Source organism: Pleurodeles waltl, chromosome 2_1 (assembly GCF_031143425.1).
Source record: "Pleurodeles waltl isolate 20211129_DDA chromosome 2_1, aPleWal1.hap1.20221129, whole genome shotgun sequence".
NCBI classification, from domain to species: Eukaryota; Metazoa; Chordata; class Amphibia; order Caudata; family Salamandridae; genus Pleurodeles; species Pleurodeles waltl.
Window position 1 is genome coordinate 364,700,515 of NC_090438.1, and position 19,010 is coordinate 364,719,524.

The 19,010-nt window shown below is 41.5% G+C and overlaps 1 protein-coding gene across 1 annotated transcript in view; it reads right to left on the reverse strand.

Annotated features, from left to right (window-relative positions):
* Window positions 1-19,010, reverse strand: part of RPS6KA6 (ribosomal protein S6 kinase A6) — a 322,514-nt gene that overhangs the window by 125,304 nt on the left and 178,200 nt on the right. The window contains exons 14-15 of the mRNA XM_069212593.1: window positions 16,155-16,279; window positions 6,016-6,141 (exon numbers count right to left, since the gene is read on the reverse strand). Coding sequence (XP_069068694.1) covers window positions 6,016-6,141; window positions 16,155-16,279 — 251 coding nt within the window. The remainder of the gene's footprint in view (window positions 1-6,015; window positions 6,142-16,154; window positions 16,280-19,010) is intronic.

Consider the following 19,010-nt stretch of genomic DNA (forward strand, 5'->3'; position numbering starts at 1 on the left):
CAGTAGCCCATCCGCCAACACACCGGTGATAAGCCTAGCTTGGATATTTTACTTTGAAAGAAGGAGGCAAGTGGAGAGAGTGGGAGCACTCCTCCCCCCCTCCTCCAGAGAGAGAGGCAGCTCAGTTTGTTTGATCCTATTGAACAGTTTTGCAGAGTAAGGCGCTATAGCGGGTTGGGCCCTAGTTTTTAAAAGAGCAGGCCATCCAAACTGAATCTGAAAGTGGTTGGTCCAGCCTAGCGGAATAGGGTCACGTGTTTGCAGGTTAATGTTGGAGAGCACTTGGTCCAGCATAAGCCTTGCCTGATCTGTAGGCTTAAACACATATTGGACAAGCTCAATAATGCCATAGTGTCTAACACATGGAAGTTTCTTTACCAGCCAGACAGTCCATTTGAATACTAAAATCTCCCAACACCACAAAATGTGCAACCCTTAGGGCTTAATGTGCTAATGCATTTCCCAAGAAATAAAGGAAAGGTCCTACTGGTTCAGGTGGTCTGTAAATTAGCACCATCGCTAAGAACTGTGTGAGACAGAAAACAATAATTCCGCACTCTCCAGCTCCTTTTGGGCATTCAAGCTTTGACATTTGTTTTTTTTTTTAACTCAGAGATGGCCAGTTCAACTGTGGAATTCAAAGCCTGAGCCAGCCATATTTCTGTCATGGACAGCATATCTGGCTATTCATCATATAAAAAAATAAAAAAATAGCAGCAGCATGTTTCTGTAAAGAGCGAACATTAATCAAAAAAGCAGACTACATCGCACTAGATCGACTGACCTGTAAGGCAGGGGTGGGCACTTTGCAACTGGGCCTAAGATTAGTTTGAAAGCCGCACCCTAAAGAGGAATGAGACTCCCTGAGAATGAGAGCAGGGGGACTGCAAAGGAACACTTCTGTGATGTGCCAAGCCTATACAATTGGTTTGCTGAGTAGCAGATATGATAATTAATTTAAAGGGGTCTACTCTACTGACCCTACTAAACCTGGGTAGATTATGAACAATATATAAACACAATGGTCAAATAGTAGGGAACAATCTGATACTAATTCACATTCAATTCAACTGTAAATTAATAATTGGTAAAGTAATTTAATTACACAGTCATAAATTCATTCTTTTTCTCCAGCAAAAAGGACAATGAAAAACATATATAAAATCACAATCTTACTCTGCAAAACAGCATGTACAAATGATCCATTGTGACTCTCCTTATTTAAAAATCATGTGGTTATCTACACTAATTAAAAGATAAATCCGCATCTACGAGATGATTGCATTATCTATCACATCTCAGATCTTTATTTCCATCCTTGATTAAGAAGAGATGTGTTCCAAAATCCTTAATGGTCCAATAAATCTTCCTCGCAACCTCTCCTTACTATCAAAAAGGTTGACACGTTTCGGCCCCTTCACATTTGGGCCTCTTCAGGACTAACAGAGAGACAGATACCTGTACATATTGACTCAAACACCATCTACTATCAAAGCTTCTTTTGCTTGTTTCTCTATTCGAGCTGTATTACTTAGGCTTCTTGAACTATATCTAAGTAGCAGATATGAGGCAAACAACATGACATGCCACGGACAGAGTGGCTGGTGCTGGCCACTGACGGGCTTTGCCTTTTGTGTGTGTTCGCGCACTGGCACTGGCTTTATAAATGTAGGCCCAACCTCCTTTGACAACTAGAGAGCGCACTGCCAAAAATGGCACCTTTAGTTGTCCATCAGGGTGAAAATGGCTGCCTTTCCTAGAGCAAAATTAGTGGCTGCTCACCCCCATTCCAGTTTCAAGTAATGCCCAGATACAAAAAATGTGCAAAGAACGCTAAACACTAAAATCAGTTTAAAACACACACAATAAAACAAAGATCAAATTCAACAGGCTTTTGTTGAAAAAGAGGATTTACCTAGAGTTGTGCATCCACGCACCAGCTTTATACATTTGGGCCCAACCTCCTTTAACAACTAGAGCATGCACTGCCAAAAAAGGCACTAGTGGTCGAATAGGGGTACAATATTGTCTGTATTCCCACGAACAAAATCAGCAGCTTCTCACCCACCTTCGTTACCAATTCAAGTAATGCGCCCGATACACAACATGTGCAAAGAAGGGTAAACACTAAAATCAGTTTATAACACACAAATTAAAACAAAGATCAATGGTGCAAAACAAATTTCTTACATATAAATATTTAAAACACAAAGATAATTATCTTGGCAAAAACAATAAAATGTCAAATGGTTTCTCTATAGGTAAAGTAGGCCTGCTATCTACAAACACATTAAATAGAACAAGTTATTTTCAACGTCAAAACGTAAGAGCAGCAATATCATAGGGGTTGCATTAGGATTTAATTGGAAATATGGTGAGTACTCACTGTCTTCCCTGGTGATTGCCTATATGGCTAAAACTCCACCAGTTGTATTATTTGGAGTAGGAATTGTATACTCAAGTACAATAAATCCTTTGGAACAAATAGAAAGTGTTACATTAAATAAAGACTTTAAACTACCAAGAGCAGCCATGTTTCAGGTGTTAGGGCGCAGACCTGTGCTTACAACATGGGTTGAGCTTACAGGAATACATCTACTATGCTTTAGTAACTTTCCATGGTGGAATACTCTCTCAAAGTATCCTATTTCTGCTGACAGAATCGCAGCACATTGAGAGACATTGAGCAGTTAACTTAGTCCAAATGATTGATAGACTTAAAGGAAAACATGAACTAATTGGTAATAAAGAATCATTGGAACCATTTGCCGGTAAGAAAAAAAGTCACAATTATAACTCTGAAATGCGATTTTGAATGGTTGATGAACAAGGCATCAGTACTTTTAACATTAGAAGCATTCGGTAATGAGGAAGTATTTCCTGAGCTGCATAAATTACTGGGAAATAAACTTTGTTTAATGGTTCTAAATTTTCGAATGGGATGTAACCCCACATATCAAGTGCCAAAGGTCTATTTGCTGATTCAAAAGAATAAAGGTAAATGTATTTTTTACTAAATTGAAAGTACACTTTACCACATGTTATAACTGACTGTCTTTAATTTACGGATATACATAAAATGTTTATTAGACGATTGGATTTACAGTACTGTACATTCAAACGAAAGATGGTGATAGCCCTGACAGATCACATGCAACCATTATGTGTCAATAGCACTAGGAATGCTTGTGAATGTAGTTATACATAAGATGAAACAATTTAATGTGATTGATGTGATGTAAATTAATGCATTTTAATTTGTTTTAATATATGCAAGTTTCTGGTTTTAAGGACACATTTGTCACAATAAATGTTTGTTACTTCTTCTTTCTATAGCAAAACTGTCAACATAAGACATATCATTGACCTTCCTAGTAGGTATATTATGAGTTTTTCAGTCCTATCACATTAGTTTCCCCATTGTATAGATAAGCAACAATATAGATATGTGGGTAACAAAATGAACAGGAAATAATATAAAAACATCTAAAAAAAAAAAATACGAACTAAAAATGTATTTGTGGTTTTATTTATGCCTGCCCCAAAGTACTGCACTCTGATTTGTATGTATGGTGCTGTACAGCCAGTGATCGACTATAATGAATGTGTACTTAAGAAGTACATGGGTCTGATCTGTTTGGTCCATCGATTTCACACTGTAAAAGGGTGGTAGTTCAGTTTAAGCAGTAATGCTCTAAGTCAGTGGACCCAACCCTGTATTGCACCTGTGAATAGCTGATGTACGCCAATGTAAATATTAATACAGTGCTATTCAAAAGAATCCCTCCTTGTTCTGTGGATGAATGCAAGATCGAGTGACAAGGATGTAATGCTGAGACAGAGTCGGACGATGAAAGGCCAATTTCAGTGAGCCTCCATGTTGGAGCAGTGCCCGGTGATAGACTCCATGGGATTGCCAGAAGAACCTTTGGTCAGCGACCACTGTACAGGTGGAGCAGGAACTGAGGCTGGTGGCAGACACTAAATCTGACACCAAATGGTGAATGATGACACATTATCTAGTGTTTCTTACAATTAACAGAATATAATAGACTTGCATCTCTGAAACTGAACTGCAGTCAAATCTAGGCAGCTGAACACCTTGTGCCTACGATTGAATTCAGCTGTAGATTTCCTTCTAGAATTATAGTATAACCCTGCACTAGGGATCCTGCTGTCAGTACTGCACGTTATGCTGTTACAAGCACATTATTTTATTTTAGAAAGGCCTGCATGCTTTTAAATTAAGGGACACATTTCCTTCAAATCTGGGGGCTTGACCAAATAGACTGGAAAACGTAGAAAGCAGCATATGTTAATAATGGTTGGGATACAAGATGTATGCTCAAAGGAGCAGACAGGTGGAACCATGCGCAATTGTTTATTATTGTAGACTACCAGACTTTAAGATAACATTCAGCAACAAATTATATATGTATATATCGTGGCAGTGCAGGATAAGTTAGGGAGAGGGGGAAAAGAATTCTCATGACACATAGAAGAACTCTATACTTTTAGAGACTCAAAGATTCACAAGACAGATACAGAACAGTATTTTCTTGCAACATATCCGAATGAGTCCCCATTGAGATTTAAAAGGAGGCACTCATATGCAAGTTATTCCCTAAAGACAATGCACTGAACATCAAAAAACACCAGGATAATGTCAACCATCAAGCAAGGTCTAATATAATGTATATTTCACGCTTCAGAGACAAAATGTATATTCTGGGGGTAGCAGATAATATAGGCAAAGTGACAGATAAGGGGTACGGATTCCATTTTACCCCTGCCAAAAATGTGTTTGACAGCATCAAGAAGCTCCAACTTACTTCTTAAGGAATTAACCATGTAGGTAGTCGAGGAGGTATACACGGCAATGAGCACTGCAATGCATGGGTGACAGCTGTCCTTGCTGCTGGAATCATACACCACTCCATATGATCCAACCAGAGAATATGAAATAGCTGAAATTTCACCCCTGAATGGGCTCACACAAAGCGCTGATGTAGGCTGCAGTGTCTTTCCTGGCTGTGAAATGACATCTTCAATGGCATATGACAAGACACCATCTTGTGACTGGCAAGGAAATGTGGGTGTTGTTATTCACAAATACACATTGCCTGGATATTGCCTTTTTTTTTTTACAGCAGTTCCAAGTCAATTCTGATGGAGCCTTACATGAGAGTGCATGCAACAATGATATAAGTGATGAAAGATAGTCAGGGGTAAACGTGAAGTGGGGGCGGTGAAAGCATGCATGTGGGCAGTGCTTAATTTGTGCTTGTTTCCGGTGCGGAGCACCGGCACTTATTTTTGAGGGCCGGGGCTTATTCATCTGCCTCAAGCATTTGCTGCAAGCAAAAGACACATAAGGAAGGGACGAAAGAAGGGGGAAATGAAAAAGTGTCACTATGGGAGAAAGCAGAAAGCTGCTAGAGTGAGCTGAAGGAGCAGGGAGTGGCTCTATTTGGATTGAAGAGGCCTGAGATAGCTTCAGGATTATGCTGCCTCAGTATTACGTGTTCTCGCATTTAATTGCAGCAGCTTCTTGTTTAAGAGGAAGGCTCTGGGCACGTTTTTATTTACAAATCAAGAACTGCATGTGGGTGTCCATCTGCATGGGTGTCTGTGTGCCTTCACATAGATTTTTCTTTTTTTTTTTACCACTGATCAATGTTAATTGTACATGTAAACAAATGTGAAATGTCCGGGTGTGGTCCTAACAGTGATGAACAGCCCACCAAGCCAATGCCTCAAGACAGCACAAGCTAATAAGCCAATAGATGAAAGCGAATGATCCAAAATCTCTTTTCTTAGGTTTCTTATGTTGTACTGACAGGAAGTATTCTAGAAAGCTGAAGCGGCCTACAGCCAGACTGAAAAACAAAAGCTGTGCTGAAGTAAAATTCAATTACATAGGATTTTTGTACTCATATTTAATGTTCAGTAACCGAAAGTACAATTTTTAAAATAGAAAGGAAAAAAGTGCCAAGTATCATAAAGGATAAATACCTTCACAGCAAATTCCATGTTCGTAGCTATATGGACACATCGCTTGCACACGGAGTAAGATCCAATACCAATGTCTTCCTTCAACTCATACATGTCAGAAAACTTTGCACAGTTTCCATGTAGGTGCTTTGAAGAAATAAGATATTCTGTGACTACATTTAAAGATATATTCTGAACATTCTCAAGAATAATAAACATTGAGAAAGAGTTTTCTGAACTTATGTCCTGAGATGCAATGAGGACAAAAAAGAGCACACACGATGTTAACATCTCCCTTAAATAGAGCTGTGATGATTTCTGAAAGAGTTTGCAATCAGAGGGTGACTAAAGGACCCGCTGATCCCGGGCTGTGAAGAGATGTTGCATTTTGTCAGAGCATGGGTCTTTTTGTCAGCCTCCACTTTCAAAATCATATCCAAAGAGTTCCATTACAACTAGGATATGGGCTTGCAGTAAGGAGGGATTGCCAATTGGAGAGGTAGATAGGGAGCTGACAGTGCTGACCTTTCGGGCAAATCTTGAGACTAAGTGGAGCATTCAAGTGCTACAACATGTACGGACATACACAAACGCACATGCTATGGATAGTAATCCTCAACTTGAAAGGCTCCAGCTACCTGGTCTAAATCCAAGCTATAGAATATGGCATTTGTGCTTCTCTACTAGTGAGTCCCTGGGAAACCTTCAATGGCTGCAGACCGTATCTCCTCTCCAAAGTTTCACTGAATGGGAAGCTCGTATTTCTGCTTTCACCAACTACTACATCAAAGCCCAGCTCCACCACTTCTCTACTGTCTGCTGGACTGGACTCCATGCTCATGCATACTGTTGTCATGACTGAAGATCCTAGCCATTTGGCTAAAATTCTTATGTTACCCGGCATTTCAATTACAGTGTAGATCAGCTGTTCATAATATCTACTTTGGTTAAGTAAAGCGCCTCACAAGCGAGTTGCTGGTAAGTTCATGTCAAGGTGAAAAGTGTTATGGGGATAAGGTGTCCATTGCTGCAGTACAGTGAAAACCCTGTAAATATGACATCACACCATAGGCTGTTAACTGGTAGCATTTAAAACGTCTGGACTTGATATTGTTAGGAAGGCTGAGCAATTGTTATTCTGGGTATATGGAACAGAAGTACACAACAGTTTGAAGGAAGTGATATTTTCTTTTGATTGAATAGCAAGTTGAGATAGAATGTTAAAATATTCATCAACCCAAATGTATTTGAAAAGGTATTGCTTCAAACCATCAAAAATACTCCTTCTTGGAAAACACTGTTATAACAGACACAAATGGTCCTATCTAGAAAGAAATCAAGAATGCATAATGCTTTGTCTTGCCACTCAGGAACGGTAGATAGGGCGTAAAGCACAAACATACATGTATCCAAGGACCATGGTTAAAACAACGTTCTACAAACCACAACTGTGTGTTTAGAGATGACACTGACATAGGTGGTGAAAAATTGCATGTATTTACCAGAGAACTCACATTTTCTAAAGAGAGGTGAGCAAGGGATTCTGGCTGTGTAGACATTTTAGACATGCTATTTTCAGGAGAACGAAAGAGTGATTGAGTGGCTGTAATGTGCATCCTGGAGACAACCATGTTTTCACAGTGAATGCAAATGGAACAGAGTTTGGCAAGAGCTATCTTATACCAGTTTATAACTACTTGACCAAAACTTTATTTGTCACCTATCTTGTACTTTGTAAATCATGAAACTACTGCTGGCAACAGCGATGTTAATGTCAAGGTTCATGAAGTTATATATAAGGTTATCTTCACTTCTAGAAATTGCAGTCCTTGATCATAAGAAAACCCTGTGAACAATGCATGTATTTTTAAACTCAATCCTCTTCTTCACCCAAAGATAGTGGAGGAGCTACAAAGCCGTGACCATTCTGGATTATCTAAATCATGCTCCTTTGCCTTTTTTCATAAGCCTAGATATACACATTATGTTTGCGTTCCAGTCATACTATCACTAAAGCAGGTGCAACCAACACCTGGTGCTGGAAAGCCAGATAAGCATTCTACACAGTAGCTTCAGTTGAAACAACACCTGCAAACGCCACAATAACCGGTTTCATCAATGGCTATGAATCAACAATGACACCTCCATATCATGGGGCTAGGATACATACATAAGGCATGCACCCACTGAACCCAGACAATCTTTGAAGGCCAAAATCTCTGGAAATCATTAAGCAGGAGCCTCTTACTCTTAGGTGGTTTAACATAATGAAGATGCTTTTTGTTCAGGTCACAATGTTAGCTACCCAGTCCTTTAATGAGCAGTATCAAGCAGAGCACTATCAATTTTCGGAGGTGACCTGAATGTCATAACTGAAGGTATACACCCCAAAAGTAAAGCCAATAATAAAATATACCAATGGCTGAACATACTAAAGTATAAAAAAAAGTGATGGATGGAATGCTTGCATTAATGTCAGCCATTTGTGAATACAACATTTCAGTCCATCGTTAGTTCAGGGAGCACCCAGCCAGACAAGATGGTTCCCACTTGAGCAGGGTTAAGGCTGATTTGCCTATAGCTAGGTCCAAACCAAGGTGGCATAGTGTGCAACCCAGAGTAATTAACAGCGGCTGTGAATAATTCCAGCATTACATCCATCACTTTTGTTTTGTATACTTTCATGTTTTGCCCTAAGTAACACAGGTATTCCTAGGCGTGGGTCTCTTGCACACTGTGGCACTTGAACCAAGCTATACCTGGTTGATGAGCCCTAATAAGTGTGAAACCAGTCCTGGCTTGCTTGTGTTTTGGTTCAGGGAGGACCTAATCTGGCAGTTTGAGATGGACTGTTCCCACAGGAGCAGGGTCAAGACTGATTTGGATATGGTGAGGGCCACACTGAGGTGGCATGTTGTGCATAATACAATGGACTGGGATGCGGCCCGAGTTATTACCAGTGGCTGTGATTAATTTAAGCATTCTATCCATCACTTTTTTATATACCTTAATGGTTGAACACAGACATTGAAAAGCAGTGGACTACAAGTAACGTGTAATCTCTCTTGCTTTGGTTTCAAAGGGTGAGATCACTACCAGTGGAAGCCTGCAATAAGATACGCCTGAAGTACCTCGTCTCTGCTTCCCACCTGTTACATCCTTCTTAAAAATATAGGATGATCCACAACAAAGGAAGCTGGAGACAAGTTCAGTAACACTAACACCCTTGTGCCAAGGTGATCTGGTTGCCCTTCAGGCTCATCTGTGCCACAGACAAAAAGTACCTCAACATCACAGTTAAAATGAACATTGTTATTGTTAATGGATTTATAAAGTGCTACAACTCTCTCCCAAAGATGTAGCCAATAGCTTAAGCTAATACTTTAACTCTTTTAATGCGCTAGACATGACTCAATTGGTCGTGGGTCCTACTCACGTGAAAGGCCATACTCTGGATCTGCTTTTCAGCAACATTCCAGATTTTGCCATCTCTCCGTCAGTACCTCTACCGTGGACAGATCATTTTCTCCTTTCATTTAACTTTCTCTATGATCTCCCTAGAGACCCTCAACCTAAGCTAACCACCTCGAGTCGCACTTGGTCTAAATTATCGCCTAATCTTTGGTGTGCTGCACTTCGTGCCTCCACTAGGTTCAGCTGCGACTCTCCTTTGACTACCCCTGAACATTTTGATAGCTGGATCTCCACCACCCAGGATCTAGTACTGCCCATCAAACTTAGATCACAAAAACCCCACCTTAAATCTAAACCATGGTACTCCCCCTTACTATTAGAACTTAGAACTAGCTGTAAAAAATTATAAAGAATCTGGAGAAAGGACTATGGCTCTTTAGCTAAAGAAAAGTACAAACAAGCTATTAGAAATTATCATCAGAACATTAAGACAGCCCAAGCCAGCTACTATAGCAGGAGAATAGAAGACTCCGCTAACTTTCAGAAAGAAATATTCCAGATCTTTAAAGAGCTTACTATTATTCCTACACCGGCCTCCCCGATTGAAGCGTCTGTTATTCATAGTAACTCTCTAGCAGCCCATTTCCAGGACAAGATTAAGAGGCTCTACGCGGATTTCTCATTGTCCCCCCCCCAGATGTCTTCTGATGAGCTGGCAGGGAATTCCCTACCGACTGGACCCTCACTAACTGCCTTCTTACCGCTCACAGATGAGCAAGCTTTTAAATTACTCAGTGCTATTAAATCTGGCTCCCCTTTGGATCTTGTTCCCCCGTCTATTCTTATAAAAGCCGCAGATGTTGTTATTCCTTCTTTGATGAAAATTCTCAATGCTTCTCTCAACGCGGGCCTCTTCCCCCAATCGCTCAAACATGCCATTGTAAAACCTCTCCTTAAAAAGCCCAAACTTGACCCCTTGGTTCTGGATAATTACAGACCCATTGCTCTTCTCCCCATTCTAGCTAAGATACTAGAGAAGCATATAAATCTACAGCTTATGAACTATTTGGAAAGTAATACGCTCCTTCACCCCTCCCAAATGGGTTTTAGAGCACAACACAGTCCTGTGTCTGCGCTTCTGACGGTGACCGAATCTGCCCGTCATCTATTAGATAAGGGAGGACATGTAGCCATTATTCTCCTGGACCTTAGCGCAGCTTTTGACACGGTTGACCACTCTCTTCTTCGTGATAGACTCCGTAAGATAGGCGTGGGAGGCCTTGCGCTTTCTTGGCTGTTCTCCTTTCTTACTGGAAGATCCTTTCAAGTTTTAGACCGCTCTTTCCTGTCTAATGTCGTTTCTTCAGTATGTGGAGTCCCTCAGGGATCCTCCTTAAGTCCTACCCTCTTTAATATCTATCTATCTTCCTTGGCCAAAGTGGTTGCCCCCTACAATCTTTCAGTGATCACCTCCGCCGACGATACTCAATTAGTCGTCTCTCTATCCAGTACTGCAAAGTCTCCCTCTGCAAATCTATCTGGCTGCCTCCCCTTTATCTTGTTACTCAGAGACCTTTGCCAGTCTTCCGTCCCCTAAAAGACAAGTAAAAAGCCTAGTTTTTATACTGGATTCCCGTCTTAGGATGGAATCACAAGCTAAGAAAATCTCCTCAGTTTGTTTTGGCCTTATCAGATCGCTTAGGAAGATTCTCAATCTTCTCCCTCCTTTGTCCAGAAGGATCCTGGTCCAGGCATTAATTCTTTCCCACCTGGACTATGGGAATTCCCTCTACCTAAGCTCCCCGGAATACGTGATAAGGAAGCTGCAGATTGTTCAAAACGCTGAAGCTAGGCTCCTTACGGATTGCCCGAGACATTTATCTGCCAAGCCAACTCTTGTGGCTCTCCACTGGCTGCCGGTTAAACATTGCATACATTTAAAATCCATGTGCATCACTCACAGAGCCTTACATAACAAAGGACCTTCTTTTTTTAGAAAACACATTTATATTCACGCCCCTCGAAGACACCTTAAATATTCTTTAGCCCGGCAGATTCATATACCCCGTGTCCATAGAGCATGGGGTGGAAACTCCTTTACTATCAAGGCTGCCCATCTTTGGAATGCTTTACCTTCTGAGCTTCGCCATGAACCTACTGAATCCTTTTTTTAGGAAGAAACTGAAAACCATTCTTTTTAGTCATTAGTTGTGTCTTTTCACGTGTCTTGGATTTCTCTGTACCTTTAGCGCTGGGATGCCCTAGGGTAGCTATGCGCTTTATAAAAATGCATAAACTAAACTAAACTAATACTGCAGAGGGAAGATGAAAGGCCAATTCTTAAAATAACCATGCTTTCAAGTCTTTTTTTAAATAAAAAATTCGGACAAGAACTAATCTCAGTGGACAATAAGTTCCATTAGGGTGAGCCAAGTAGGAGAATGACCGAGCACCATTCCAGGTCGTTCTAATCTGATAAGCTAGTGCCAGCGCCGTATTGGAAGATCTAAGACATCTTGCTGGATGATAAAAACATACTCTATATCGAGGAGATGACGGACTTTCCATAAACAAGGCTCTGTGGGCATGGCAGAGAAGTTTAAAAGTGCAACGTTCCGGATGCGGAGCCAGTGTAGCAATCTTTAAAAAGGTTCTCAGGGAGGCCATACACGTCATCCAGTATACTGTTCTCGTCCTAGAAGGAGTATCTGAGCTAGATCCACAATTTGCATGCTCATTGCTGTCCAAAGAAAATGTTCACAGCAGGGGAGATAGCACTGCATGCTTTAGCTTCTTTGGCAACACTCTTGTAACTGATGATGCATTAATATTTAGAAGGCAGCCACATATTAGATCACAAAAGTTTATAGGTTCATTTTCTATTACCAGCAAACAGGATTTTGTAAACGGGCAGTAAGAAAGATTTTGCCACAACACTTTGAAGCCAACTGATGGGGTGTATGCAATTTATGCATCATCAGGCTCCTTACTGCAGCTTCACATGTAACTGTCACGTGTCAATGACACTCAGACATTCTTTAATCATTGAAAGTGAATTAAAATAATTATTAAAGCTGGTCACGGATGTGGGTGGTTATTATGGGTTATTATGAAAAGGACATATTAGGCTAAGAAAACATGAGTAACTCCAGATAAGTATGTTTTAAATTATTGGAACAGATGACCAGCATAGAACAGCAGTAGGATACTGATCCAGTGACCAGACCGAGCACCAGGGGAGAACATTTCCCAAACAAACTAAGCTTTCACTCTGAATTAGAATCTAAAGCTGCATTGATGGGAATGGAAAGGTTAGGGGTTAGCCTTACAAACTACTTTATTCGAAAACACAAAATAAGGTTGAAATGGCCTTGGATTCGTTTAAGCTAGAAAGATGAATCGCTCGAGAGTCAGAGACAAGATGGTGGCACAGAAAGTCATGCCAAGCACTTCTCCACCTGGGCCCATCTATTCCTTTACCTGCCCCTTTCTAACTGCCAATGATAAATCAGGCTACGTGGAAGGGTGACCATGCCATGAGAAAACTATCTGCTCGCTGTGGTCAGACGGCAACGTAGAGGTGAGATTCCTTGCGGAAAAGAGAGATCATAGCTGAGAACAAAACAGTGGCTGTGGAGACTCAGAGCGGGAGCCAAAGATTAGGTAGGCTCCTACATGTCCACTAGAGGTGAATACTGCGATTAAGTGGCATCCACAAGAAGCCTGGAGCAGAGTGACACATGTGCAGCTTAGTCTATGGTGGGCAACTGAGGATTTGTGGAGCAGAGGCCCGACAATGAGAAGAGAGCAGCCTAGAGGTGATTGACAGGACTTTGACATCACTGTGGTCAGGGAGCAAGGACCAGACCCACAGAAACCAGCCAGTGGACAATGTCATCTGCCTCAACGTGACAGGCTCCTTAGAGGAGGAGACAGACGACGTGAGGCCCGAGGAAGCTGAATGGGTAGAGCTGATACTACAGTTGCGGTAACTGAGGACCCCTGCATATCTCTCTCTACATCCTGTGGCTGGTGTGGATGACAACATTAACCATTAGAAATAAGGGATGCCTGGGGGCCCATTTGGATGATGAAGAGGTGAGAGCGAATACAGTAAAACATTCCAGACCAGGAGTGGAGTAGCAGCAGGTGGCTCAGGGAGCTCGTGGGTCCCTCTATTCATTTGCAGACCAGTAGTTTATACGTTTGCATGGGACAAGAGACGCATAGAAATGTCCCAACCAAGAGCAAGGAAGATGGCTCAATTAAGTTTTGATGACTAGACCAGAGACAAAGCGACCAGATATGCTGGGGAAAGCAACTTCACCATCTCCCTGAGAAGACACCTGAGAGGAGCTTCATGGAATGACGTTTGAGGCAGAATCACCTTTCATCACAAGTATGGTCGTGGAGGAACTATTCTAAGGCCTACATGAGGATATACTGAAATTGTGAGAGAAGGTCACAAAAGATCTGCAGGAGGTTAAGGAAGACATTACAGAGCTAGGGAGGCTCTACCAGAGCAGAATACTCTATCAGAAGGTGGAGATGCAAGAAAGGAGGAAGTTGATTAACCAAAACATCATGCTCTAAGCATACTTCAAAGAGGTGGTAGGACATAAGAATAAGAGGAGTGCCATCTGGATAGGAAGGAAACGATGGAGAACTAGGTCAACAGACTGCTAGTGCACATTCTGCCAAATCTCAACCAGGAAGAAATCCTGTTGAAACACACCCACCAGACAGGATCATGCTCATAGTAAGAAAATATACCCGAAGACAGCCTAACCTGCATACACTACTTCCACAAAAAATGAGAAATTATTTAACAGCAAGGTCCAAAGGAGGAAATTTTTCATGATGTGTCAGCTAAACTCACCAGAAATTACAGGAGTTCCTGATAATGGCAGATCTCTTTGAAAACAAAGGGAGAACGTATAGATGGGAGTCACCCGTCCTGAAACATTTTTGAGAGGGAGGGAACTTAGTGGCAGCTGAAATCCCTATTGAAAGGTTAAAATGCGTTGAGCATTGCTGATGTCCAAGATAAGAGTCTGACATAGGAGCACACATGGCAACAATCCAGTGAGAGACCAGCAGGACACTGCAGATGGAAGCAGATAGAAGGAGGCCTCTGGGGGATGTAGAAACTTGAAATCTTCTCCGAAAATGAAGGAAAGTAAAAAAAAGATTTGCTGGAGAGCATTAATGAAGAAGGGAACTACTCAGGAGCCAGACATTGCTAAGGATGTACAACAGTGTGCTTGGGGAAAATCAGTGTGAAGTGCACCAGGCTTTTCTTGGGTGTGATTAGGGGGGTGGGGAGGTGCATTTTAAACAACAAGTGGAGGGAACCAGAGCAGGGTGGCATAGGTGGCTGGTGAGGTTTACTGATTAACAAAAGTGACTTGCACTGAAGAGGGAATAGGAATGACTTAGTTGTTATTTTTCTGCATGGGGGAGCTAGCCGTTTATTGTCCAAGTTTTCAATTTGGTGCGTTGAAAAGAAAAAGAGGAGGTTTTCAATGTATTGCTTCCATACTAAGCAGGCCATTTATCTTGCAAATTTCCATCACATAAATAAGTAGTTTTACCCACTTGTCGCACTCAGACTTAAGACATGCTGAAGTAGGGAAGGGACTGAGATTAAAATTAACAGTCTGAATATACAATCTCCAAATGTAGTGCTGGAAATGGAAATGGGAATTGCAATGGGCAGATAAAGAGAGACCATCAAACCTGCTTAGATAAAGACAGAAACAACTCCTACAGTAGCACAGATGTAGGTTGATTTCTGTAGTTTAGGTGCAGAAAGCAAATGCCCTGAGCATTAAAACCACCAAACAATAATTGGTATCAAGCTCCATCACAACACTGTAATTTGCTTGTTAGTATGTGAACATAGGTTTCCCTAGGTAAGGGGAGTCACAATTGAACACAAACACCTAAACTGAAAACAATGCACGTTTTAGAGAGAATAACAGACATTCTCAAAATCGTATCAGACACTAACCGAACCATTTCCAACACTATACATAACATGCATGAAAACAGTAGGTTCATCAGTAATATTGTCAAAATAGATAAACTGTATTGCAAATGGATGAATGGATAAGAAAGACTCATAAATGGGTTAGAAACAATTAAGCCTTAATGTAGAGCTAAACAGTTTAAAGAGTATGTAATGAAGGGTATATCTACACGCGGCCTTATCTATTTTTATCTCTATAACTTGCATCACTCTCTCTCTTAATTATGATTGAAACCCACCAATGGTGACAAAAACAAGTTTACTGGCAGACTTGGAGTCAATCAATGAGGTGAATTGATAACATTCCCAGCAAAGCTGCTCTTTTCCTAGCTCAGGAACACATCAAGGACATGATGATACTGAAAACTAATATCTAAAATGAAAGAGGAATGTTAATTTCCTCCTCTTTCAAGATGAATCCTGTGGTTATCAGGGTCACACTTGGCAATGAGTGATGCTGCGTCGTACATGACGCACATTTAAGCCTGCGTACCTACAAGCCTTAGGCATTACTTCAAGGACACGTTTCTAACATTATCCTTTGAGGATCTATCTGAGATCTTGGGGGTCAGAGGGGGTCACACCACTTGAAACAGACATTTACTTCTAAAATAAACATCATGCAGGCTTGGTAATTTTTACAATTGCTGATGAGTGTTTTAGTACACACATAAAATATCATATCTCAAACAAATGTAATGAAATTACGGTTTACCTGTACTCTTGGCAACACACACGCAAAGGAAGATATTTTATGTTCTTCTATTGTAGTAGTCGCAACAAAGCTAAATCCTTTGAAGAGCTGATGTGCATTAGCACTAGGCGGCACACCTGGAGAATCTGTTTTTTAAATATATGAATGTAATCAGAATTTCAAAAAGGCGGTTCTGCCAAAGTACTACAGTGTATAGATTAAACATTTTTATATAAATTCTGATACCTAAAGCAATGTATGTTTTAGAATAAAAGATGACAAAATAGTCAAAGTAGGGCACTGAAAAGTATTATACAGATACAGAGATTAGATATGAACAGTTGGGGGTTCTACTGTTTTATCTTCAGGGGAAAGAGAACAAATTACTCACCATACTATCATTGGTTATTTTTCCATAAATCCTGTGGATTAGCAACATATTGGTATTTCCTTAAGTACATGTGAGTGAGCTGACCTTTCACAATTCCAAAAGGGGCATCCAGTTCACTCCAGTCACTCTTCACCTGTACGCTATTTCAATACCAATTGGTATCGAGGACCAAATGTAAAATAAAACCACATCTTGGGGAAAGAGCTATTTGTCATGATATTACCATGGATTGCATACCAGTAGGTATGCGCACAGCTGGAGTAAGTTTTATATCAGTCAGAGGCAGACTGCATAATTGGTTATGGGCAGCCCTAACTGTCTTCCAAGGGCACCTGCTTGTGAAACGTCTAGATGTACTTTAAATACAGTCTGGGTCAAATATACAGGATGCATATATTAAACGTAGATAGCAATTAACTGTCACAGGCATGGCCTGACTAACTCTTCCTTGGAAATATTGAGCTAAAAAGGGACACAAGGATACCATTAACTTCTACAAGGTACTGATTCTTTAAGGTTCAATCTTTGCATGTTTTTCAGAACAGTGGCAACTGGTGAGAGGGAAGCTCCCAAGTGTGAAAGGAGCTGCCAGGGAGGAGAGCAGCAGCATGTGTAAGAGGAGGGGGTTGCCTGGGTAAGAGAAGCAGTTGGCGTAAGCAAAGGGGAAGAAGGAGCCACCTTGGCGGTGCTTGGGCTGGGGAGTGGCTGCTGGGACAGGTTGCTCGGGTGGAGTAACAAAGAATGGGGAAGGGAAGTTGACTAAGTATGACTGCATGATGAGAAAATATCTTGATGGGATGGAAGGAACGGGCATCAAAATTGGCATAAGCAATAACAGAAATGTGGATAAGAACACAAGAATTAGCAGAAGTTTAAAACTGAGTGACTAGCAGCATAGGCTTGAGTAAATAGAAGGATGACAGCATGAACAGAAGAATGAAAGTCTGTGAAAGGGGTATAAAGTACTTTGATGGAATGAGTGCAAAAATGGGGGTTGGAGTACGTGGATGGGCGAGTGCATGGAGGGGCATATACATACACTGAGAAAGCAAGAGCATGGATGGGTTAAGTAAGTGAATAGAGTGCAGGGCATCTGTAGATGGCAGTCTATGAGAGGGTGGATGTGGGAGTGTATGCACAGATGGATGTGGCAGAGAGCATGTGTGGGTGGATGGGGAGGAGTGTGGGAATGGGTGGACAGGGCAGACCTCAGGTTCCAAAGCAGGGTGCTACTAGGCGTGAAGCATTTCAATGCCATTCTATGGATTAGTAAGACCTATACCATCCAATTGCAATACAATAAACACAGGTAGCATGCAGCACAAGGGGCATTTAATAAATTGATTATGGCTGTGCAGCACTTCTAATTTAATTGGACATCCAAGAGGAAACATCCCCATTTCCTTTTAACCATATAATGAGCCTGTTGAGCTTTACTATGGTTCAGTAATGTTCACAGTAAGCTTGCAGTTCCGTATTCACACTCTACTTAAAAGTGACATCTAAAAAATAAACTTTCCCATAAATCGTCAACTTTGAGCCAGACGAGGCTGGTAGCTCTCTTTCTTTAAGATAGAAACTACTGTCCAAGGCCACTGTCCATGACTCACAAACGTTATCATATTGATTGCTATTTCAATAAATATGATGAGGATCTGGAATATTAATCTAGGAAATCAAACCTTCAACTTTTGACTATCTGAGAAGGTGAGGAAGGACACATACTGGACTGTCAACAATATAAGTCAGAAATATTATCAAATGGATTTCCAGAGGGCAAGGCAGGATCTTGTCAACAACAGAGGCTTTCCTTTGAAGTTTGCCTACTTCGAAGGCAGAAAGGGTATAAGTAGTGGACCCAAAACCCCAGACTTTTAGAATCTTTCTGGATCAAGAGGAACCTCTTCCAAGGAGAAGAGCTGGAGGAGGAGTACTGCCCATTTGCCGTGTATGCTTTGCTGGGTTGGCCTGCAGTTGTTGCTTCTGCCTTAAAATAGAGCAAAGAGTGAACTTTGCTATGTATCCTGCTTTAAAAAGTTCTCCAAGGGCTTGGAGTAGAGCTTTCCTCCTGTTGGAATTCTCGGGGACACCAAAGACTTCAGTTTCATCTACCTACAGCACTGAGAACTGTGTGTTTTGTGTGGTTCAAGAAGAAATACCACTGCAAAACTGCCAAATACACCGCTAGCCTGCACCGTGACCTGCTGACGCCGCCTGGAGGCGCACTGCCCCGCTTCACACCGCAACCCTAGTCTCACCGACTCCTCCACTGAGCCGCTGCTTGCACCCTGCGCTGTGGGTCCCACACTCCGGCATTGCCTTGCTCACACTGCAGCCTGGGCATCCACTATGCCACTCCTGCTGACACCGGCACCATGGCATATGGTCACCACTTGTGAGGTACACAAAGCACCGTCCCATCCAGCACCGCAGCCCCAGTCAACCGACGCCAGCACCACTGAATCCAGTGTCGTCATCAAGCGCCC